The sequence below is a fragment of the Tachysurus fulvidraco genome, chromosome 6, assembly GCF_022655615.1.
Source record: "Tachysurus fulvidraco isolate hzauxx_2018 chromosome 6, HZAU_PFXX_2.0, whole genome shotgun sequence".
NCBI classification, from domain to species: domain Eukaryota; kingdom Metazoa; phylum Chordata; class Actinopteri; order Siluriformes; family Bagridae; genus Tachysurus; species Tachysurus fulvidraco.
Window position 1 is genome coordinate 10,986,979 of NC_062523.1, and position 26,828 is coordinate 11,013,806.

At 36.8% G+C, this 26,828-nt stretch overlaps 1 protein-coding gene across 1 annotated transcript; it reads left to right on the forward strand.

The window, feature by feature from the left end:
• Positions 1–1,739: 1,739 nt before the first annotated feature.
• LOC113654119 (piggyBac transposable element-derived protein 4-like) lies at positions 1,740–26,262 on the forward strand. The gene is made up of 3 exons (XM_027164069.2): positions 1,740–1,955; positions 25,205–25,534; positions 25,662–26,262. Exons 1-3 carry the CDS (start codon positions 1,740–1,742, stop codon positions 26,160–26,162), a joined length of 1,047 nt encoding a protein of 348 aa, XP_027019870.2. The 3' UTR covers positions 26,163–26,262.
• Positions 26,263–26,828: the final 566 nt, after the last annotated feature.

Sequence of the window (26,828 nt, forward strand, 5' to 3'; positions counted from 1 at the left end):
CCCATGTCCATGTGGGCTCCTTTCTGTCTGGGTTCTCCGGTTACTGGAAAATAGTCAGAAATCTGAAAAAAGAAAATGCAGATTCTAGTCCTTTTAAATTCAATAATAATAATAATAATAATAATAATAATAATAATAATAATAATAATAATAATAATAATAATAATAATAATAATAATTTATTAGAGTCTAATTGCACATCAAGATGTTTCAAGGTTTTTTTAAGCATTAATATATACTGATATCAAATCATAAATAAGTCATCATTGGTAACAGCTGTGTTTTTCTATTGTATATTCAAGAGACTTCCATTAACAGCCTCATAAACCAACTGACTAGCCTTTGTTTTGCACATTATGCAACTCGTATAATATTCATGAGACTTAATGGACTGAAACAGATTCAGTTTCCTTCAACTCCATCACTTCAATTCTGTTTCCCCAGTAATAATTAGCATTGGTTTACAGATAGGCTTGTAGCAAGTTGTCACAAACAATGGCATGCATACACACACACACACACACACACACACACACACACACACACACACACACACACACACACACACACACACACACACACACACACATATTGCGGTTTCCTGCTGAAGGCCACCTCTCTCAGGTTACATTATTTAAGTGCATAGTGCAAACCGTATAGACAGTCTCGCTCCTTCAGCAGTGAGCACAGATGAAATTGTACTCTTCACATCTCCTAAGACACAGAGCCTGTAAAATATCTGTCAAAATTGGTGAACACAAAATAAATTTAATATTCACCGGTTTTGACTGTTTCTCTTGCCATCTCACACAGTAGTTTCACCAACCTGAGAAAAAGAAGACCTGGGTGTGTACATGTATTTCCTTCATGGTGACATGGTGTACATGGTATTTCCTTCACTCTCACAAGACACACTAATGGGATTGCAGTGAAATGTATTATACGGTATGCTTTCAGTGTAGAGAATAGATGTATGGAAGGATGTACGGATGGATGGATGGATGGCTAGAATATATATTAAGGGTAATGTTATAGATAATGTTCTCAGTTTCTACAGTTCAAATGAACTACAATTTAAAATTGTGTCAAAGGAGGATGATGTGTTTTGTAACTCAGTTATTAAAGCCATCACTCAACTCAAGTGCTCTCTCTTCAGGAGCTTTGCAATAATTAATTGTGTCAGGCTATTAGGAGAAAATATTACTTTTGTTAATGGGAACCCGATGAACATTTTTATGCCTAATTTTCCTTTATTTCTTTTCTTTCTTCAAACATATTCAACTCCTCTCAGATTGTAATGTTAATTTGGCTTTGTTAATGATACCAGTTCCTGCATAATACCATTTGTGTCACAAATAGTAGTTTTTGTTTATTACACAGCTTTTCTAATGTCACTTCACACTGGCTGCATGGAGATGTCATAAAGTCAGATTTGTAAAACATTGTTTAGCACACCATTATATGGACATACACTCACTGAACACTTTAGTGGTGGATCCGGTGGTTAAGGCTCTGGGTACACGGAACCGCCATTATATTCTCCTTCACGTTACTTCTCACAAAGTCTCTCTTTAATAATGAACACAGATGCTCAGTTTTAGCAGGAATCTGTGACTTCCTGGGCTGGAAGTCATCTCTGTATGAGAATTCTCTGAGGAGAAATCACAACAGAGTTCACACCTCAGATTACACTAACATCATAAACCCACTAGTGACTTTAACCTATAGTGACTTTAATCATGAACTTACAAGTACGAGAGAACGAGGCCAGAGAAGCTCAGACGAGAGAAGAGATAGAGGCTCTGCTGAAAGAAAGGTTTGAAATAAGGAGAAGATTTCAGGCTGATAAAGATGGTTTGATGCTCCAGCTTGAGGAAGAGAGAAGGAACACAGAGAAGGAGATAGAGCGGTTTGACAAAAGGCAGAAATCACTGAAGGCAGCTGGAGCAAACACTGTGAGGTATTGGAGCACGAATCAGAGCTGGAAAAAATGACAAATGTGGATGACCTGAAAAAAACTGTGGAAGAACTTAAGCAGAAGGCAAGGAATATGGATCCCAAGATGATTGGCGTTAGATAGTTCCAGAAGCTCCAAAAGAGGAAGAATATCAAGACAGTACTTGGAGAAAGAGATAGAAATACTTCAGCTCCAGCTGAGAGACAGTAAAGCCAGAGAAGCTCGGTCGGCAGAAATGATCAACATTCTGGTGAAGGAAAGGGTTAAAATAGAGAGACACTTGAAAGAGACAGAGACACTTGAACAGGTAATCCACATCTTGGATTGGACAGTTGCTTGCAGTTCTTTGTAGGCAAGGAAAAAAACGGGAGCTGATGAAGAGCAAGGAGAAAGAAGTTCAGTCAACAGAAATGAGCTTCATGAAAAAAAAGAGAAGAATGTGCTGGAGCTTGAGAAAGAAAGGAAGAATGTGGAGAAGAGAAAAAATCAAGAGAGATTCGAGCTGGAGATTTGAGCCATAAAAGAGTTTCCGGTGGAAAAAAATGAATGACGGTGAAGAGGAAGAGAGAAGATGAAAGAGAAGGTGAAGAGAGATGGCAGGCTGAAGATTCCAGAGATGTCTACCATGCAGGAGATGACAGAAGAGTTGGAAGCCTCAGAACCGAATAATTAAGCGGGTGAGAAGGAGGGACTTGAGACAGCTGATAAGAAGCTGAAGCGCCTTTCCATACCTTGGTTCCACAAGCTCTGGAAGAAGAAGAAGAAGAAGAAGAAGAAGAAGAAGAAGAAGAAGAAGAAGAAGAAGAAGAAGAAGCTCAGATGCTCTGATGAAGAGAAGAGAGGACTTGACACTGATGACAGTGGAGATCTGAGAAGATGAGTAAGATGAAGAGAAACAAGAATCCGTGAAACAGCAAAAGATTTACCCTGTGGCTCGAGTTCAGAGTACACTAGCAGTTCTAGAAGGACCAGATGCTAGCACTGCTTCTGTAAGGACACGTCAAGTCAAGTCAAGTCAAGTCAAGTCACCTTTATTGTCACATCACCACAGCACATGTGCCATGGTGAGTGAAATTCTTGGGAGCGAGTTCCAGAAATTGCAGAACCATTCACATACAGTAGTTAAGAAACATAAATAGAACAATTTACAAACAGGTTAAAAAAAATGTGCAAAATGCTTAGTACCAGGTGAAATGTGCAAATGCGGAAAATGTGGAAAAGATGCAATGTGCTCATACATAGTCAGTATACACAGTGTACTACTAGACATATTTACAATGCACTACACATTATATACAGTAGGAATTATATATATATATATATATATATATATATATATATATATATATATATATATATATATATATATATAGATTTGAGACACTATATATATACACAACATGATGTATAAACACAAACACATACACACATGGTATCTTTTTCTTTAAAATATATGCCACTTGCATTAACATGTTTATTAAGGGGGTTTAGTTTTTTTTTTACAAGCGTGTATTAAGTGTCCAAATAATTTTGGGGGTCACTGTATAGAAAAAGTATATGATAAAGTGTAATCATATATCGTTAGGAGGGGGGAACGGTGGCTTAGTGGTTAGCACGTTCGCCTCACACCTCCAGCGTTGGGGGTTCGATTCCCACAGCTGCCTTGTGTGTGTGGAGTTTGCATGTTCTAACCGTGCCTCGGGGGTTTCCTCCGGGTACTCCGGTTTCCTCCCCCGGTCCAAAGACATGCATGGTAGGTTGATTGGCATCTATGGAAAAACTGTCCATAGTGTGTGATTGCGTGAGTGAATGAGAGTGTGTGTGTGTCCTGTGATGGGTTGGCACTCTTTCCAGGGTGTATTCTGCCTTCATGCCCGATGATGGCACAGGCTCCCCGTGACCCGAGGTAGTTCGGATAAGCGGTAGAAAAGGAATGAATGAATATATCATTAGGGATACAGCTAAAAAGTTTATCATCAATATTGTGTCATAATTATTGATCAATTTTATGAAACCTTTTAAACAATGACCAGTAGAAAAAGTTTCAGTTTAATCACCGTATTTTTAATTTACACACTTTGCAATGTAAAAATGTAAAATGTAGAAAACATGTTTTGTTTGTTTTGTTTGTGTGTGTGTGTGTGTGTGTGTGTGTGTGTGTGTGTGTGTGTGTGTGTGTGTGTGTGTGTGTAAAATCAGTGATTAAGCTAGCACATCTTTTCCCTGTTTATTTCATGTATGAATAGTGAACAGGTTTTTTTTATTATTTATTTGATGAAATGTGTATTGTATTTTATATGTATTACATGTGACAATAATATGTGATATATAATAATTCCTTATATGTGTTTATATAAGGAATTGCATCATATGTGTAATACATTAGATTTGTGTTTTTCTTATTATTTATTATAAATAAATTATACATTAACAAAAGCTAGCACAAATGTAGGTGTGAAATTGAATCATCTGTCAGTTCAGAACATATTTCCTCAAGCATCCTGTAAAGCCGTCTCTGTATTGACTTATTTTAAGATGAAGTAATGATTAACGATGGAAGACAAACAGGCTGTTGTCTTAAAATGTAGTCGTTTTTCTTTTTGCTTTATAAGGAGGCTTCAGTTTAATGACTGTTCATTGGCCTTAATTTATTGTGAATGAGATGATTATCATATGAAACAATAATGTGAATGGCAGATCATTTGGGTATTTTCTGCAAATAAACAACACAATTAATTATCTACAGCATTTCCTTACAATACAGCATTCTTACGATAAGAAAAAAAAACTTGTTATGAAGTGTCACATATCATTTTGTACTACAGATGAATACTTGTTTGTTTTTTGAAACATTTATTATATATATATTTTTTCCAGTTTGATCTCTTTACCATTCCTGTTTTTGTTGTTTCATCTGCTCTTGCTGGGGTAAGTTGTTTCTTCTGCTCTTGCTGAGCTGTGTGTCCATCAGGTGCACGCTTCTCCACAGGCAAGGTGAGCAGAGTGTGTTACACAGCATAAGGGTCTGCTTAAGGCTACGTGCCCTGCCTGCTAATAAAGCTGTCTGATCTATGAACAAGTGAAATAAATTCAAAGAAGAAGCTGTCAGTGTCCAAACTCCTCACACTATGTTTTTTTCCAACTAATGAATATAATGATGCAGATCATAGAGATCCTACCTTGAGATGTTTGGTAAGCGTGAGTCAGTCCACTACTCAAGTCTACATCAAACAGTACAGGAGACTTTAGAGTATGCATGTGGGTCCATCTACATGAGCAGAAAATGAGTCATCAGTAGAGAAAGCTCCAGTGTTGAGATGAATGTTTTGGCAGATTTAATTAAAGATCTGCTCAGAAGAAAAACTGCCTGCACAAGAAAGGCTTTGAGAAAGGGGTAAAATAGTCATATGAACCACCAACTTCCGACAGATCAGGTCAGACACGTGTTGGTATAATTCCTGTCAATCATACGGCTTGTCTGTTTATACACCTGCGGGTTGTATTGGTTGTGTTTGGTTGAATTACAAGGGCCATTGTTGGCATTTTTGCCTCCCACTTCCAGAATTTGGCGCTCAATCCTTGTCCAGTATTCATGTTCTCCCTGAGCTCTAAGGGTGTCCTTGGGGTGCTCCAGTTTCATCCCCTGCTACAAAGTCATGCATTGTAGTGTGATTGGTGTTGCTAATTTCTCTGTAGAGTATGAGTATGACTTGTGCCCCGAGGCTCCCTCCAACCCTGCACAGGATAAGCTAACTTCCACTATGCCATTAAAATGTCTAAATAATGGCAGAGAATGAGAAATCCAGATTTAGCATTGCAAAATGATGAATAAAGGAGAACATTCATTTGAAAAACATATATTTCACCGATCAGAATTGAACAGTACTACAAAAATTTTATATCTTATCATTTATTTTGTATACTAATATAAAATATTGAGTAAAATTAATGAGGTGATTTTATGCACACGATAGCAGCAGTTTAAATCAATTACCATGTTGTTAGAGACTCAGGCTTCTGAAATTAAAATAGACATTGCATACACATTTCTCCATGTAGGTTTGATTCCCATTCTCACTGGGAATATGATACGCACAGTGGTGTGATCTATCCCGACTGAAAATGCCCAGCAGGGAGCAGAATAAAAGATAAAAGATGTGACTCACTAACAATAACCTTCAGACTGTGCTAAGGATGTCAGGAATCTTTTTTTATACAATCATATTCATGTCTTTGCACAGGTTATTGGAAACCGTTGAGAGGATGAGTTGTTCCCTAACTGCATAATGATGGAAGGACGGAGGCTGTCGGTACGGATAATCTTCCATAATCAGTTCCTGGAGTTCAGCAAAAAAGGTTTTATGTTTCACAGCCTTCTGATCTACACCGTTTTTTGGATTCGGACCATGTACCATCTGCGCACATCTATCCAAACAAGTGTCAAAAATAAACTCAATCTCTTGCAACCCTTGGCTGAGGACTTCGAGAAGAAGAGAAAAAAATACACATCTGGCATTTAGAAACTGCACAAAACAGAAATTTGGCCCAAAGTGTTTTTTTTTTTTGTGAGCAAATTTATATTCATGAAAACAGCACAATAAAAAGTCTCATTTCTCATGAAGCAAAAAAAGCCTCTGTCTCTGTTTCCACAAAGAGGCTGTAATATAATTGTATTTGCATTTCACTTTATGATGCAGTCTGTTCTAGGTTTTATTGTATGAGCATTTTTCAGTGGAGATTGATCAAATTAGGCTGCATTTGTTACATAACACTGCGGTATAATCCACAAGTCTGAAAATATTTCAACTCTCTGCATGCTTTAGCGTTTGAAAGTCGGATGGTGCCACAGGGCAAATTGTCAATGCATGATCATATTTAGGAACACTGGTTGTATTTATAAATGATTCAAGCTACTGTGACTGAATGAAATCTAATAAGAATAGAAATGTGCGTTTTTAACCCACATTGGAAAAAGATGCAGTCTGTGAAGATTACAACGAGGTCTGGAGCCTTGGAGCTGGGATCACTCTATGTGTGGACTTTTACGTTTGCCCATGTCCACCTGGATGTTCTCTGGATTGTCTGGTTTCCTTCTATCTCCTAAAAAAATGCTAGAAAGTGAAGTTGTGACTCTCAATTGCTCTCTGGTGTCAATACTGTAGGTGTGCAACCAAATAGCTGTATTCCCAGGATAGGCTTCAGAGCCTTCGTGACCCTGAGCAGGATAAAGAGTTATTATAGATAAATAAATTAACAAAGCTATTTAAAACGTTCATTCTTTGTGACTATTTTACCCTTGTAAGGGTTGCAGTACAATTTAGAATATGTTAATACTATATTCCATGGTTTAATTGCTTAGTTAATCTCCACAAATCAGCATTCAAATGAAGAAATAATTCCACATTGAAATAGTTATTAGAAATGTTATTTAACAATTCATGTATAGCATGGTAGCATGGTGATGTCAGAATGTCTAATTAACTAACATGAACGGTTTCTAAATTGGCTTTTAAAAGCATGAAGGGTCTGTTAGTAAATAGACTTTTAGCCTTTTAGATCAAGTGGTTAGTGAAGATGAATGAATCAATGCATTCAAAAGATTTTATTTAGTGTATTGACGCATTAGATCTGAGGTTTGGTTAAGAAATGAAATGTATCAAAGTATTTAGACTTAAAAATATAATGATGTTTCAGCTGACTAAAGCTGAGTTGTTTTTTTCTTTTTGCACATTAAACATTAAACCAATTTTCTTAGCATTCATATGCTGATAAATATGTTCCATGTACTGTATTTTCCTTCATGACGACAGACTCAAACTTACATGAAGATCTGTGATATACTGTTGTAAGTCAGTTTTTATGATTGAAATAAGCAACACAAAAGATTTTATGCCAACAAAAATCAATGTCACTTGACTGCTATGTTGATTTGGCATCACAACAAACAGTCTATGAACGCCGATGTCTGGTGGGATAAGGCTTTATAAGTGTTCAATAAGGGTTTTTTCCCCTTATGACTCAGGTGTTATGTCAGCATGACATTATAACTTTGTGAACTGATTTTAAGTGAATAAAATTTTATAGACATTTATATACAGTATGTTCTACAGCATTTCATAAAGGAAACACCTCTTCTAAGTAAGGAAATCACTGCTCTTCTTGTTTTTATTCATGTTGGTCAATTCCATTTATTTTCTGAGGGCATTTATATTTAGCTAGTTAATTAGAAGGTTTTGTAAAGATGCTTTTTTGGTTTGTTCATACGCAGATTGTGCTTCATGATGGTCTTCATACTACTTCTACTACTACTACTACTACTACTACTACTACTACTACTACTACTACTACTACTACTAATAATAATAATAATAATAATAATAATAATAATAATAGTTGAACTTTTGTTCAAGAACAAATAGATCAACAAGAACAACTTTTTAGGGCTAAAGCTGTCTGTAAATATCTAGATGAAACCTGAATTACAGGAGAAACCATGTCTATTTGTGGTCATATGTCAATGACCAGGTTGTAACTTTGCTGTTTTTCCAGGGTTTGTAGATGGACAGATGATGTCTGAGACAGTCAGGAGAAGGCCCTGGGCTCTGTCAGATTTCACACCCAACTGCCTTCCATGACAAATAGATTTTCCTGCAGCTTTTCTATCAGACATCACCGTGTGATAGAGCTTGGACTTGTAGGACATCCATCAAATCCATCAAATACTATGAACATGTATAGCAATGGCAAATTGAAGGGAAACTCACTTTTATGGGCTGACTAAAAGCATTTCACTGGAATGAAAGCAATAGCCAATGCAGTGTGGCTCAGTCATCCCAATTAATTTTGCAGCTTAAACCTTATACCGTCAGGACAGCACAGTTATTGAGCCCCATATCTGTCTGTAAGGAATTCAATTGTGCATCATTGTCGTGATAAATCAATCTTTTTCTCACACCTGACATGCTGTGTGTCTGAGCACAATATATAAAGCATATGTTGTGATTGCTATCTTCTGTTTCCCCACCTTCTTCATCAGGCCTCCCAGGCACACTGCAGCAGCTATTTCTGTGTACCATCTGTTAGTTTTTTTGCCATTGAGTGTAGGTACCTGACAATACTTTACTTTTCCCACTGACACTGTGTTCTTCTGTTGGATTTAATCAGACTCAGAGTAGCCTAAAATATTGCAGAGAAGATGCACTGTAATGATGCTGTTTTATTTTTTCTATGAAAGTAATATATCAGTAAATCTCTTCTCCTTTTTTTCTCCAACATCTCATTTGTTTTACGGCCTGACGTATTTTTTTTCCCTCTTTCATAATTTGACAACAGAAATCAAGATGAAAGACTATAAGATTATCTGTCGGTGTGTGCCATGCCAGCTTGATGATGTAAGAGGTAGCAAACACCACCGGGAAGATACATGCCCTGGAACTGCCATAGTACATGCACACTTGATGGATTGCTGCTTCTGTGGAGCCTCTCAGTGATCCAATCATGAGCCATGCTAAGAAAAGAAGAACGGACCAGCCGAGTGATTTTTATCACGCCACAGAAAATGAAATATCAGAGAACAAGGGATCAAATGGTTAAAAGGCTTACTCTACGGCATGTATCACCAAGGATAAGCGAGGTATGCATACGCATTTAGGAATTCAATTAAGAAGCCTTTCTGCAGTTTGATCTGAGGGTAATTAGCTGTGAATGGAGGTGTAAAGCTTCTGTCCATAGCACCTTGGTCAACAGTTTTACACTGTCTTAATATAGAGAGTTAGCAGACAATGAACAATTTTCTTCACATCAAAACATCCAAGTCTATAATTGCACCATGAAATCCTTACACTTATAAATAAATGTGTGGGATGTGGTAGCTCAGTAGTTAAGGTGTTCGGAAGGTCATGGGTTCGAACCCCAGGTCCACCAAGCTGCCACTGCTTGGCCCCTGAGCAAGGCCCTTAACTCTCAGTTGCTCAGTTGTAAGTCACTCTGGATAATGTAAATGTAAATACACTCTGCCACGGACATGTTAAGAGAGCGTAGTAAGTCGAACAGGGTTTCAAGTATCAGCAGAAATCAAACAAATGTCAAACCAGAAATCCGGCTACTATGGAGCATGTCACTGTTCACTGTTATAATAGAAAGGCGAGCTGGATAACTATCATCAGCAGTGACACAGTTCGATTTACAGAGACATGCTTTTAGTTAGTGGTTAGTGTGTGTTTGGTTTGGAAACGTTTCACTGGTGTCTACCTTTATGGTTTCAAAAATCAAACATAATATGCTTCATTTTCATGCCATCAAAAGAGTACTGTAATTAGCAGTATTACATTAGTGTGTTAATTATGTGGCTGGACATAGAATATAAAAGAAGTCTTAATTTTGTCACATATACATTACAGAACAGTGAAATTCTTTCTTTACATATCCTAACTTTGGAATTTGGGGTCATGTCAACCATGATACAGCGACCCTGGAGCAGAGAGGGTTAAGGGCCTTGCTCAAGGGCCAAACAGTGGCTGCTTGGCAGTGCAGGGGCTTGAAAACTGATCCACCGAGCAACAACCCAGCATCTTAATCACTTGAGTCACCACTGCCCTAAGTCATGTACAACAACCTAAGTCATTTATTTATTTGTCTGTCTGTCTGTCTGTCTGTCTGTCTGTCTGTCTGTCTGTCTGTCTGTCTGTCTGTCTGTCTGTCTGTCTGTCTGTCTGTCTGTCTGTCTGTCTGTCTGTCTGTCTGTCTGTCTGTCTGTCTGTCTGTCTGTCTGTCTGTCTGTCTGTCTGTCTGTCTGTCTGTCTGTCTGTCTGTCTGTCTGTTTATTAATGGCCATAAATATAAAAGACAAAATCAGCCAACAGAATGGTAGTACTTCAAATTCACTTTGCATCCAAAATTGCTTTTACATTCCAGACCCCATCTTATCACAGCTACATGGCAAAAGCTGTGTTTTCCTAACTTAAAGTAGTGTTAAACGTCATGCAGCTGGTTGCATCAAAATCATGGCATAATTTGAACATAAATCCCCAATTCATTCCAATTCATGGACTACTAAAAATAAGCAGATGCATTAGGTGTCACTTACAAAGCCTTTAGTTATGACTTATTCCTTGTGTGGTGTTCATGACAAATTGACCCATTTAATATTTTCATTAAGTGTTTTGCATTTGTTGTAAATCATCCACATTAGCAGATATATTATTGAGAGCTGTAGCCAGTGTCTGCAATAATCTTTTGTTTTTCAAGCATCTCTTATTGTTCATCACCTGGAATTTGTAAATCAGTTCGGAATAATGAATGTTAAATAAAACATTGTCATATCCAATAATGTCCTGGATCGATTTGACCCGAACAGTACCAAAGAGTACATGGGTTAACCTTTTACTTCATTGTAGGTTGTGCTCTCTGGGGGTAAAGGATGGCATTTCCTCTCCCCTGGTAATTATAATGATAATCAAGAGCCAGTCATGGGCAGTTGTGTGTGTATGTATGTACAGTATGCATGCAGAAGCGTGTAGATGCTTTTCTGTGATATCAGCTGTAGCAGCAGTACCAAAAGATTAATAGGGAAATTAATAAGGAAAAAAAACACCTTACACCATAGTTTGCAATAAATAACTGTACTGTTACTGTTACACCAAAATCCATAATGTTGGATTTCTTCATATAGGTAGTCATTGTATATGATCACTAAACATCTGTATATCACAGAAATACAGATTTTATAATTTTAGGAAATGCATAATTCAGACATCACTGAATCAATTAAATAAAATTTTATTTGTACAGAACTTTTAACAATGGACATTGTCTCAAAGCAGCTTTACACAACTTAATCATAGTACAAAAATGTTATTATAAAATGATTAAAGCAATACAAATATTCAAGATTAATATTAGATTTATATTTAACTTTTTTTTTTTTTTATGTATTTATCCATAACGAACAAGTCTGAGGTGACTGAGGCGTCTGTGGCGAGAAAAAACTCCCTTAGATGGAAGATCTCTGAATGCCTCAGGATGGGTAGAAAAATGTAAAGTATAGAAGAAGAAAGCATACACCTTTTTTATTGTTTAATTAAAATGTAATTATTCATTGTTCATTTGTCTATTCTTAATAAAAGCTAATATGAAATAAATATATTACACGGAAAGTAGATGGCCTTGAGCCACTGAACTTGAGTTCCCTGAATGTAATACACATTCCATGTTTATGCAGGATTGTGCTTCTGATTAGTTTGTGATAGAGAAATACGTCACACTGTAAACGCTGAAAAAAACACGCTATTAGCTACAGTATGCGTTAAGGTAAGCGTCAACAGTGTCAATCATATAGGTGAATGATACCATTAATGCAGTATATACACTACTCTAGATATAAGCACAGAATATTACAAAATTATGAAATAGAGAATCAATAATATATCAAAACAAAAAAACTGCTGTTGTGGAATTTATTGCTCTCATAATTATGAAAAATATAAACGCTGTCATGCAGATAAACACCCACAAAAGCGCAAGAGGCAGAACACGCGTTTCTTATACAGTAGGTTCTGTCAGGAAGCTAATACTTTATATTATCTATAAAATACTGACTTGAAATCTTCATTTGAAAACTAGTTGTACTTAATTATGAAAATTCACTTCACTGAAACACTTTTTTGAAGAAAATGAGAGGAGCTGATTTGATTGGACATGGCAGCAACATGCCTAACTGTATCTCTTGATAAAGTTAGGCAGCAACATGCCTAACTGTATCTCTTGATAAAGTACTCATTATTTCCAAACTCTTTTTAATATCGGTCACTATTTAAATATGTCTGTCACACCAATGCATGCCAATGCTGGGATCCTAAACTCGAGTCATGTACTTGGTTCAGGCTCAGTATTTTCTATGGCAATTTATTTGGGTATTCTTGTTCAAATAATTCTACAAAGATTTAGTATTTTGTTCTTACAGACGTGATTCAGTTCAGAATCGAGTTATTGTAATGAAAGAAATTCTCTAAGTAAAAATGTGCATTGACACATTTAAATAAATTTAAATAAACGTGTGATGAACCCAAATGAGGATGAGGTTACCTTTGAGTCTGGTTCCTTTTAAGGTTTCTTCTTCTTCGATTTAAGGGAGTTTTTCCTTCCCACTGACACCTCAGTCACCTCTAATTCTAATTCATTGGGGATAAATACAAACACATTTACATATAAGTACAATATTAATCTTTGTATTATATTAAAGGTTTTGTATTATGTTTCTTATGTTCTGTAAATCTACTTTGAGACAATGTCCACTGTTAAAAGTGCTAAAAGACTTAAATTAAATAAAATACAAATTTGCTTCAAATTCATCACTCAGGAAAAAATATGCAGAAATGATTTACAAAGGAATAAGATGTCTGCAACAGATCACACACTGATTCTCGATTAAAGGAACATGGAAAAACATTAGTTAGGTTAACTAACAACAGCTGTATTACTAGTCTCTCAAGTCTCTTGATCTTTTTTCACTATTAATGTTAAGTGGCCATCAAGAGAACTGAACATTTTTAAAGGCAAAAAAGAAAAAGAAACAACTTACAATACTTATTTACTTATTGCTTGTAAAGGTGTGCACATCTTAACTAAGACTTTGTTATAGTACTTTGGTAAAACGCTTTGGTACAGTAATAGTCTACTATAATAAAGTTAATAATTTTCTCTCTTTTTTGCAAAAATGCTCAATATCTGTCGAAAAGTCATTCTATAGGTTTTTAATAGGATCTATACTCTGACTGGGCCGTTCCAAAATGTAGATCGTCTTCTTCCGAAGCCATTCTATTGCTGAATTGGATTTGTGTCTCACCATCATACCATGATGTTGTCACCACTACAGGTATGTTTCAGCAAGGAGATGATGTTGTTTTAGGTGATAAGTCATCGTGTATTTGCACAAAAATATCTTTTTAAATCATAAAGTACACTTTTTATATCCACTTTGCATGAATATTAAACGGGAAAAAAATTGCAACTTAAATGAGTACTCAAAAATCAAAAGCATCAGTAGAGGAAAATCTCAGGTAAAATACAGTACAGATACCTAAAATCAGACTATTTGTAATTTGTTAGTTCCCACCTATGGTAATTCCAGGCCAGCTCTGTTTGTCAGGTGCAGGTTGAGAAAACACAGATCGTTGTAGGTCAGTGTAGGAAACAGGGATGTGGTGTTATTGTAGCAGAGCACTGCAGCCTGAGGTCCACAGTGATTTACTGTACTGCATACTGCATCAACACAGCCAGCATGTAGTCTATTTTATAGCCCTCCTCACTTTCTCTCTCCCACTTTCTTTCCCAACCTCCTCTTGTCATCGCTCATGTGCTTGGCTGTACGATCAGTGTTTCCTTATTGTCTCTTGTGCCTTCTCTGGCATTACCATTTGAATCCTGCACTTTTTGCTGCAGCATGATTGCTTTGCAGATTTCTAAATTACAGCACAAATAATGGAGTCTGCTGTAGTTTGATTTGTACCAGCGTCCCCTTTCCCACTCACTATCTTACCCTTCACTCATCTCATATTCTTCCTAGATAAAATATAAACAGACTCTTGCCCTAAACCCAGGCCTATTGAATAAAAGATATGCCTATGGTCTGCTGTGTAAAGCACACTCATACATACATACATACATACATACATACATACATACATACATACATACATACATACACACATACACACATACATACATATATACACACATATATACACACATATATACATACATACATTCATACATACATACATACATACATACATACATACATACATACATACATACATACATACGTACATACATACATACGTATATACACACATACATACATACATACATACATACACACATACATACATACATACATACATACATACATACATACACACATACATACATACATACATACATACACACATACATACATACATACATACATACATACATACACACATACACACATACATACATACATACATACATACATACATACATACATACATACACACATACATACATACATACATACATACATACATACATACATACACACATACACACATACATACACACATACATACATACACACATACACACATACATACATACATACATACATACATACATACATACATACATACATACATACATACATACATACATACATACATACATACACACATACATACATACATACATACATACATACATACACACATACACACATACATACATACACACATACATACACACATACACACATACATACATACATACATACATACATACATACATACACACATACATACACAGCTGTAAGATATTAAACAGACCACAATGAAACACACCCTGTCATTGAGCTGCAAAAATAGACCCAACAAGAAGACAAATTGCTCCTAGTAAATTTGCATCCTGAAGATTTGGAGTTGTGGTAAGTAAAAGATCAACAAAACGTATTTATTTATTTGTTTGTTTGTTTGTTTGTTTGTTTTGGAAATTGTGTTATGCAAAAAAAATTTGCTGAAAAGTTCCCAAGTTTGTTCCTTTGGGTATTTTTTGATTTTTTGCCAAGGCATATTTTATCCTTAGTACTAAAGACTTCTACTAAGACTAGTACTAAATAACCTCATTAAGGATATTTAAAAAGTATACGGGTTAAAGGTTTCTGGATATTTGACTATCACACCCTCAACAAACTGTTGGTTAAGGTGCTGGACTACCAGTCGGAAGGTTGTGGGATCGAGTCCCACGTCCACCAGGCTGAACTGGTTGGCCCCTGAGCAAGGCCCTTAATCCTCAATTGCTCAGTTGTATAAAATGAGATGAAATTGTAAGTCGCTCTGGACAAGTGAGTCTGCTAAATGCTGGAAATGTAAATGTATGTTGTAGAATTACAATTTGTCTTCACTGGAATTAAATGGATTATACCAGTTTCAGCATGACAATGCCTCTGTGCAGAAAGCGACTTCCCCGAAGCCGTGGTTTGTCAAGGCTGGTATGAAAGAACCCGAGAGTCCTGATCTCAACAAAACGCTGCACATCTTTGGGCTGAACGTGTGCCTCAGAAAAAGGCCAATAAACAAAAGTCTAGTATTTTTTTCTAAAATGAAAAATAAAGGCATCTGCCAAATGCTGGAAAAGTAAGTAATTATCATAGGCTTATTTGATCTGTTATGTGGTTGTTTAGGTTTTTGTTATTTTTAGGGAGAGGGGGAAGTATTGGTTTGGTTCAAATTATATTAAGAATTTGTCCCAGTGTCTAATCTATTTAATGAAGCAGGGTTTACAGCAAATGAGAAAAACAACAGCTCTTTGATCATTGGAGATAAATCTTTCACACATTCAGCAGTTGGCTTTTTGATTATAAAAGGTTATCTGTTTATCTGGACTGTCGTGTTTTCCTGTCTAGACAAGAAATCAGCTCTGAATATCTGTGGCTTTGTTATTCAATGTGTTTTCAAAAGTTGGGTCACTGCTTGCATGGTAAGTACCATGTAGTCCACATCCAACAGATTGTTTATTCAGGGATTTCTAAAAGTCCTGAGTTAATTCACTGGCTAACTTGTGTGCAAACTAATACAATTTTAAATTCTTCTCCTTACCTACATCATGCTGAAGCACACTTACAGTTGCTAAAGGCAACATGCTCCAGAACGAAAATGTAATTCCACAGAGTCTTCTAGCAATTCAGAGGACATACACACAGAGAGGATGCCTGCTGATTTGAAATGTGTACCCGGCTTTTTAAGCCAGAGAGAAATGTTTATGGAATAATTCTTAAAAGCTTAAAAGGCCCTTAGGAAAATAGAGGGGATGATAGCAGTGTACGAGAGCCAGGCATAAATATGCATCCTAATTGAGGGCAAAGAATCTTAGCAGTCCCTACATTTTCCTGTTGTGGTTGGTTATGACTCTTTGCTTTGCCTGGCTACAAAATATATCATGTAAATAGAGTTTTTTTCTCTAATTACCAATTATCCCATTAATATCTGGGTGCTTAAGAATAATCATCAATATCCATAGCAACGGTCAAAATACAGTACAACCAGACAGAGTGAATATGGGAAAATTTATCATTTTGTCCCTAGCTCAGAAAACAAGTACAAGAAGACAATAAGAAACAAGAATGTGGAACATTCAAACATAAAACATGCTAAAAGCACAACAATCGCCACTTTGCAGAGAGCAGCAGGAAAGCAAAGAGCCAGAATAGGAAAGCTAGAAACAAGGAACAGCTAAACTTGTGCGTTTGTGTGTGCGTTTGTGTGTGAGTGTGTGTGTGTGTGTGTGTGTGTGTGTGTGTGTGTGTGTGTGTGTGTGTGTGTGTGTGTGTGTGTGTGTGTGTGTGTGTGATACAGGAAACAGAAGAGATGTTTTGGCTTGAGATTAAAATGGGTGGTTCTTGTTGGTATGACACAAGTCATGTCACTGTTAAAAGTCAAAAGTGACAGTAACCGCACCCCCAAACATAGACATACACTGAGTAGAACATTTGTTAATGCTTTACTCTAAGGTCCACAAATATGTTAATAATGTTATATAGCCATGTACTAATAATGAACTAAAACTAATCCTTGGTGATCTAGGAAATAATGACACATATACATTAGTGAGGAAAAGTCAAAAAGCTTTTCTTGTCATTTTAACCATCAACAGCACATATATGATGCAGTAGATAGTGAAATGAAGCGATGTTTAACCAGGACCTAAATTAACAGCCAAATAAGACAAAGCAATATATCCATTAATAATGATAATAGTGAAGTATTAACAACTTGGTAAGTCTTTGTGTTGATTAATATCATTATATGCACTATCCATCTGATCCAGCCAGCCATCTGATCCATCCATCCATCCATCCATCCATCCATCTGATCCAGCCAGCCATCCAGCCATCTGATCCGGCCTGCCATACAGTCACCTGATCCATCCATCCATCCATCCATCCATCCATCTGATCCAGCCAGCCATCCAGCCATCTTATCCGGCCTGCCATACAGTCACCTGATCGATCGATCGATCGATCGATCGATCGATCGATCCATCCATCCATCCATCCATCCATCCATCCATCCATCCATCCATCCTTCCTTCCTTCCTTCCTTCCTTCCTTCCTTCCGGCCGGCCAGCGTTAAGGTTATTTACATTAAGAAAAAATCTTTACCAAAAAGATTGTATTCAATGGAAGACTGTTAAAGACCAAGCAACAGAAGACTGTAAAAAGAACAGCCTACAAATAAATATTAAATATTCAGATATGTGGACATACACTGCCACCTTTGCAAACCATGTCATCATGGTGCTTAAGGCATTTTCACACTGGAACAGGTTTGGGCTTCTTAGTTCCAGTGAAGCTCACTGAAAATATAGGTGTGATGGTCAGGTGTCCACAAACCTTTGGCTATATGGTGTATGTCCATTGAATGTGAATAATGGATCAAAGACATATTATGGGTAAGAGAGAGTAGCTACTGTTAGTTTTGGTGGATTGGTGGATCTGTGATTAGGACGTAAAAAAAACAAAAAAACTGCAGCAACAACAACAGCAACTAAACCAACACTGTTGTAAGGACAGATAACACAGCGCTTGAAAGACCTTAGTGCAAGAATATTTAGAGATTTTCATGTACATCCAGTTGTACATACAGACATACAGACTAATCACAAGCGTCTGAGCGACTACAGACTCGGGTTTCTGTTTTTTCTTCTGTGTCTGTTGTTGGTATTTTCTTAATAAAATTCCACTCTGTTTTATTTATCCCTGAGTTTGGGGCTGATTCTGTTCCCAGATGCTGAGATGCTTCTGAGATGCTTTTCTTCTTACCACAATGGTATAGAGTGGTTATCTATTTTATTGCAAAGTAAACTTTAGAAACTGTAGAGAAAATCCCAAAACTTCAGCAGTTACTCCACATAAATACTTAAACCAGCCTGTCTGGCACCAGCAATCACGCCACTGTCAAAATCACTGGAATCACATTTTCTCCACATTCTACTGGTTAATGTGAACATTATTCAACAATTTTAGGCTTTGCACTGCTGTTACATGATTGGCTGGGGAAATAATTGCATGAATGAGCAGGGATACAGGTGTTTCCAATAAAGTGCTCTATGTGTTATATCCTAATTTGTTTTTGCCTTCTTATGCTCTAACTATGGATTTCTGATTCCTGGATTTGCCCTTAAAAGTTTATGCACTCACATCCTGTCTCTATAAACTGCAATTCAAAATAACAACAAAAAAAAAACAAAAAACTGAAGATATAAGCGGAGGAGTCTGTTAATGAAAGAAATCTAAATTGTTTGTTATATGTGTATATTTAATATGCTCCCAGCAAAAAGAAAAATATTGAAAATATAACGATATCTTATTTTCTCACACATGCAGCATGCTGCTTTTACCATTTTCTCAGGATGCGACTAAGACTTGCTAAGATGTTTGACTCTACACTGAACGTCTCTTTTCTTGGACTGCATTAACAGTTTCTTTTGGCTCAGAATATTAAAATATCACCTTTCTACTGTATATTTCAATAGAAGATTTAGTCAGCATGCATATAATGTATATTTCATTAACAGAGTCATGAGGCTGTCTGGGAGAACTAAAATTAGCTCATGTAATTTAAAAAAAATAAACAAAAAGGTCTGTTAACATATCTTCCTTCAATAACATTCCTACTTTGTTAACAGAACATAGCAACAAGCATGGAAGCAGTACATTTCCAATTTGAAGATCCTAAATTTCAGTGTACACACAACTGAAAGTGATGCGGAGGTTTCAGTGGAATCTGAAACTTGGGTAAACTGAGAGAAAAACACATCGTACAAAAGGCACGCTGAATCCAGGAGCCAGACAGAAAGAAATAGGAATGCACTGTCTGTAAGTTAAAAAAAAAAGTCTGGCTGAAAAATAGGAAAGGAAAATGTGATTTCTGTGGCTTTTTAGCAGTATGTTGACAGAGTGTGTATAAATCAGCTGGCAGCGTTGCTTATTCTGAGACGACGGCTATGCTAAGTGCTGCTCCAAAACCCTAACATGACCCAGCCAACAGGGCTTCAGACGCTGCCATACTAAATAGCTATCACCATGGACTTTGAATTCTACTCGTAAATGTTTTTACCATTTGAAATGTCCACAGTTTTCATAAAAAGAATGTATATTGTCGAGCCAGAGACGGATTGCTCGTAAATGATGGCTAAGGTCAAAAACACAAAGTGATTCAGAATATTTGTATAAATTCACAAGTACCTTGCATACTCTGAAAAGAAGTATAAAATAAGGAAAACCTGGTTGTGGTTTTAAAAACCAGGACGATTGCATGATGTCTTTCAGAGCTAATGAAAAAAATTTCCCAAAACAGAACTGTGATCAATTTCACACCAACCCACACGAAGAAATAATGCCAATTGTTTTTAAGCCATATGCTTTGAGTCAATTTGTGTGGTCGATAAATTCAATCTCACCTTTCAGAGACCTTTGGACTAACAAATAACATCCTTTATGAAAAGTTCTAAGACTTTAGTTAATTTTTTAAAATAATGGCTTCTTGTTACATTTGTATTTTTTATATTTAATCATGTATTATATTTAATATTTAATGTGGCACCAAGGTGGTGGAATGAACTTCCCCTAGTGCTCCGGACAGCTGAGTCACTGGCTATTTTCAAGCGGCAGTTGAAGACCTACTTATTCAGGAAACACTTCAACTAGCACTTCTTTCCTTATTTTTTGCATTTAAAAAAAAAAAAAACCTTTGACACTTTTTCATTGTAACTTTGAACAAATGTTTTAAACTCATGTTATCTTAAGTATGTAACCTAGTGAACCAGCATTAATGTATTCAATGTTAGAGATTTAAGCACTTATTTACGTCGCTCTGGATAAGGGCGTCTGCCAAATGCTGTAAATATAAATGTAAATGTAATGTGTTCATCATAATATGTTGTCATTTCTACAGTAGAAGCATACACAGAGACTGGTCACTGTCTCCAGAAACAGTAAGATTTCAGTGAACATGAAAGGAAGAGTGTTTTTTTTTTTTTTTGTATTTTTAATATCAAATAAGAAAAAAAAAGAGATTATAGCTACAATTGATGACAGGACCTAAATTGTCTCAATAATATTAGCTCTCTGCTTTGCATCACACAGTTTTGTTATTGATTGTATTCTTATAACAAAAAAACAACAACAAAGATCTACAATCACAGTAACAAAAGGCTTGGCAATAGTCAGTAGCAAGGACCAAACTGTGCAGGCTGGGGCAGCCATGTTTATAGGCCACAGTGCATTCTGGGAAGCTGAGTTAAAGTATATTAAAAGTTATAGTACTAAAGTCATTTGCTCTATTATATTCTATTAAATGATATCACAATTAAAGCAAGTGCTGTATATAGACAAAATTGCCATGAATGTAAAAATATTTTTGAAGAATGTAAAGGGTTACTACTCTAGACATTTACAAATTTATGACTGCACTTTGCTTGAAAGTAAGTATGTATATTTATTTTTAAGGCTAAACTTCGATAATTCTGATTTTTAAATAGCACACTGTCATTAAAGCAAAAAATAAGGACTTAATACTAAGAAACTCTGAAATTATTGTAAATATTTCAGAGACTATTTTGTCACTCAAGCATTTGTCAGTAATTTTGTAATGAAATAGTTTAGAAAAGAATGCAAAATAGTAGTATTTTAACTAGTGCTCTCAAACTTTTGGTCCCTTTCGTACGTACAGTATATATTAAGCATAAACACTTCAAGTTAAATCCTAATAAATAACTAAATGTGGACTTGGGGTGTACAGTTCTTTACTGTTTTCATGGAAGTATAAGCTATGACCTTGGTCATTATAAGTCAGAACAGTTCAGTCTATTAGAAAAACATAGGCAGGAAATTGGGCATGAATATGTAATGTTATTGAAAGCTAATTTGGTGGTGAAGTCTGAGTCTTCTGTGTGAAATGTGCTTTGTTTATACAGAAAGACAGATGGGATCGATACTTGAGTGTTTCTATGACTTTGTAAAACTGAAGTGTCGGGACTCCAGTGGTCTATCCTTAAAGCCGTGATGCTATTGCTTTTGTAATTAGCGAGTCCTTGACTGCTGGGCTTTCAGGGTGAGCGGAGCCCTGCTGTTTGAAGGACGATGCTATTACCTCACCACTGTGCGATAATATTGCTCTTCTTTCTCCCAAACAGTGTTCATCCTTCAGCAGCAAACAGCAGCCCATCGCTTGTTTGGATAATCAGAGACCCCCATCTTTCAAAAGGTCACAGTAATGTTCTCTAGCTGAGTGAATGGTGGGTATTGTCCCGGATGATACAGGAGCTCAGCATGTGCAAGACTGGATGACGGAGACAGGACTTTCTCACCACATGTTCAGAGGTGCTGCTCCGCTTCTCCATTACCTTGATTGATGGCATCCGAGCGGACACTCATTTCCCCCCCGCCCCGTGGTCGAGTGCTAAAGAGATTAGAAACAATAAATTAGTGACTGCTCTCTCCAAGGTCAGGACATATTATTCTTTTCCCATCCAGTGATGCATTCATCAACCAAGGTACTGCATACAGTGTGGTTTCAGTGTCTGACACCACTAATGTTTTCTATTAAACATGGAATTAAACAGAAAGATTAAGGAAACATTTAAAAAAAAGAAGGAAAATGTTAAATGAAAACATTCAAATCTAAATCTAAAAATCCAAAGATTCAAAATTCAGCATATTTATAGGCCATAATTTAAATTTTATAATTTATAAATTTCTGTGATATTAAGTGATGTGAACTACATATTTGTTGATAATTGTATAAATGTTTTGATTTTCTTTGAGTTTTATCCTTTCCATTGAAGCATCACTTCCGTAGATTTGCTCTAACACTTTGCTCTGACTTTTACAAAACCTGCGTGGAGTCTATTTCAGCTTGAACACACACTGCAAAAAAAAGGGGACTGTATCAATACTACTAAAATTAGAAATAAGATTTTTTTTTTTGCTGAAGAGATTTATAAATAGTTCGGATAAAGCGGTAGAAAATGAGAGAGAGAGAGATTTATAAATAAATGCCTTTCAATGTCAATTTTGACCTCTATGTACGTCAGCAATATGAACAACTAAGAAATTGTTCACAGTTAAATCGCTAGTTCCTGAATAATTCACTTTTTTCCCAGATTTAATGTAAGCAGCTTCTTTAGGTTTTGCCGCGGATGTTAGGATTCATTCAGCAGTGAATTGTTAATTGGTTAAACCAATCCAAGGCTCAGTGAGCATGTTTTATTTTATGCCTCCAGAGGTACGAACAAGCCAGCAAAGAAGTCACTAAAATTTACCAGTGTTAAATTACAGCTTTTTCCATTTGATTGAACAAGACTCAAGTTTCCAACATGCTAAATATAAAATCTTAAAGTGCAGACTGTATTACCATAAAAAAATCTAATTAATAGCAAAGCCTGTATCAATAAAATATAATTTCCAGAACCCTTCATTGCTTTTGCAAATTCTGTTTTGTCCAACAAATGACACACATATGCAAAGTTATTGTTAAATAAATGTATGAGTTTGCAATAACAGTGCTTTAAATAATCAATTACAGTATTTCATATTAGATGATTAGCTGTATATTATGAGCTGTAAGCCTTGTCTTAGGTAAATATAGTGTTGGATTATATGTAACACGTAACATAAGCACATGAGTCTTTATAGACAAGTAGTAAATATAGTACATTGGGAATGTAATTAACCTTTAAATTATGTGTTGAAGGTTTAAGACATATTTTGAAATTGCTCTTAAATTGTCTTGACTTTAATGCTGAACACATAAATTTGTTATATTATTTGCTAACAGAAATATGGATAAACACTCATTCATTCATTCATTTTCTACCGCTTATCCGAACTTCTCGGGTCATGGGGAGCCTGTGCCTATCTCAGGCGCCATCGGGCATCAAGGCAGGATACACCCTGGACGGAGTGCCAACACATGCACGTCTTTGGACCGGGGGAGGAAACCGGAGTACCCGGAGGAAACACCCGAGGCACGGTAGAACATGCAAACTACACACACACAAGGCGGAGGTGGGAATCGAACCCCCAACCCTGGAGGTGTGAGACGAACGTGTTAACCACTAAGCCACCGTGCCCCCTCAATTCGGTTCATTGAATATATTTTGTATCCCCCAGTGATCCATTCTTTTCACCGGACACCATGCTTAAGATGTAAACACAAGGTACGTTGGAATCTGATTGAGAAAATAGTCTGATTCAAACTTTTACATTGCTAATTCCTTCCTATTTACTGGATTATTTCAGATTATTTCAGCACCCATGTCAAACCGATCTAAATTTCTCCTGGACTGAGCTCAGTTGGCTCGATTGAGGCATTTACATAAAGGCTTTTTAATCCGACTGAGCCATCAATCTGGCTACTCTAAGAGATTATTTGGCTGAATGTGAGCATATGATGTAAAAGGTTAAAATTTTCTTTACCTTTACCGTACAAAGGTGTAAATATATTACTTTTACTGTTCCAAACCTAAAAACCACAGCATAATTTTGGGTGATTTCTTCACCTTTCACCACAAGAGAAGTTTCAAAACAATTTAAATGTGAATGGTTATGAACTGCACTTGACCTGAGACTGTAAAAAGCTAATATACAAGCAGACAGAAATTCTAGCTGCATACTGCCTTTGACCAGATGTGAACATGCAACAGAGATAACAACAGCATGTTTGAATAAAATTTAATCAGCCAATGCTCTTCAGAGCATTGTGTTGAGTTTATGTTGTATAATAGACTGCATTAAAACCTAAAGATTTAAAAATATGTTTTATGCTTCTGTAGGATAATTAACACTAGAAGTCCCAGAGATTTGTAACCCTCCTTTAGCCAAGTGGAAGCTAACTGGCTAGTCTTTTGGCTATCATTAGCATCAATTCATGTGTAAATATGGTCATTACCTGAGCAATCTGCAGGGGGCTTGGGTGTGTGTGTGTGTGTGTGTGTGTGTGTGTGTGTGTGTGTGTGTGTGTGTGTGTGTGTGTGTGTGTGTGTGTGTGTGTGTGTGTGAATGGTTGCTGGTGGCTTGTTTGTATGTGTGGGGGAGGGAGGGCTGCTAATTCCTTTTGTGCTGAGGTGGATAAAATCACGTCCTACAACCCTGGTCTACATATCACCGTTGATGAACAGCTTTTCCCGTCAAAGACTCGCTGCTGTTTCCTGCAGTATATTGCAACTAAACCTGACATGTTTGGGATCAAGTTTTGGGTGGCTGGCGACCTAAAATCCAAGTACATTTGTAATGTCCTCCCATATCTTGGCAAGGACCCTAGTTGTCCCAGTGGAGAGAGACTGTCTGAAAATGTAGTGATGAGGCTGATGGAACCATTCCTAGACAAGGGCAGAAATGTTACCATGGACAATTTCTTCACATCGCTGTCACTTGCGCATAAACTTCTTAGCCGGAAAACCACCATCCTCTGCACAGTCAACAAGATTCGCCGGGAAATCCCTCAATCCGCTAGACACACAGATCGCAATGAATTCACCACTCAGGTATGTTGCAGGTCTTTTGTGGTTCTATGTTTGTGCTTCTAATTTTTAGAATCAACACTGCCAAGTATATCATTGTGTCATTGTGTGTAAAAGTGCTATGAAAATAACAATTTATCTTATTTATTAGGTGTTTTCAACCACTGCTGCTACGCTGACGGCGTATGCGCCCAAACGGAAGAAGACCGTCTACATTCTTAGCAGCATGCACAGCGTGATTCAGACTGATAATACCACCAAAAGGAAGCCAAACACTGTCACCCTTTACAACACCACAAAGTGCAGCGTGGATGTGATGGACCAGATGGTGCAGGAGTACACTGTCCACACAGGGACACGGCGCTGGCCAGTTGCCGTGTTCCATAACATGATTGACATGGCAGCACTGAATGCACATGTGCTGTATCAAGCATGCACCGGAAGGCAGGAAAGACGGGTGGACTTCCTGGTGGAGCTTGCAAGAGAGTTGGCTAACTCTCGTATGTGTGCGAAGAAGGCAAGAAAAGAACAATTGCTTCGGACACAACCCTCCACACCTAGCCCTGGAAAAAGAGCGTCAGGTCAAACACCAATGCAAGAACAATCATGCCACTGTGCGATGTGTTCACTGCTACAGATACACACGTGGTAAATGCAGACGGGAGATACCATGGCAGTGCCAGGATTGTGAGTGATTGCTGGAATGTACTCACTCACTTTTTAATATTATTTGTAAATATGTGTACAAATGGTTGGTTTCTTCATTTTATTTTGTACTATTTTTATCAATAAATCTCAGCAACAAAGGAAAAAAAAAGTGTGTGTTGATTTCTCCATAAGATGGCAAAGTGAAACACAAGTTTCCTTGAAGTGGCTCAGCATGGCCCCACATTGTTTACATAACAAAAGCAACTGTTCACAACTGATTAAGGATATTAGCCTAAAGCCTTCCTGCCCATCGGCTGTCCTGCGGGTTTTATAAGTAGAAAAGCCAAATGGCTGCTCTCTGGGACTTCTAGTGTTAAAAGCTGAAAGATACATTGCACTACACGTCAGGCATATTTGATGTAACAAAATTATTAAATAATGTTATATTTTGTCATCATGTCAAATATCTGACCTGACCAAACTGATGAAGGTGTATGATATACAACATGTATGTTGCTTTCCTTATTGCAGATACAGTACTGTGTTACTGTATGTATATTTGTTGTACCCATTTTAGCTCTTCCTTGCTGTTCTCACTAGTATCTTGTTTCTCAGAAAAAGAAGATCTTTACTTAGAGAGTGAACCAATGTGTAACCATAATCATTAGAC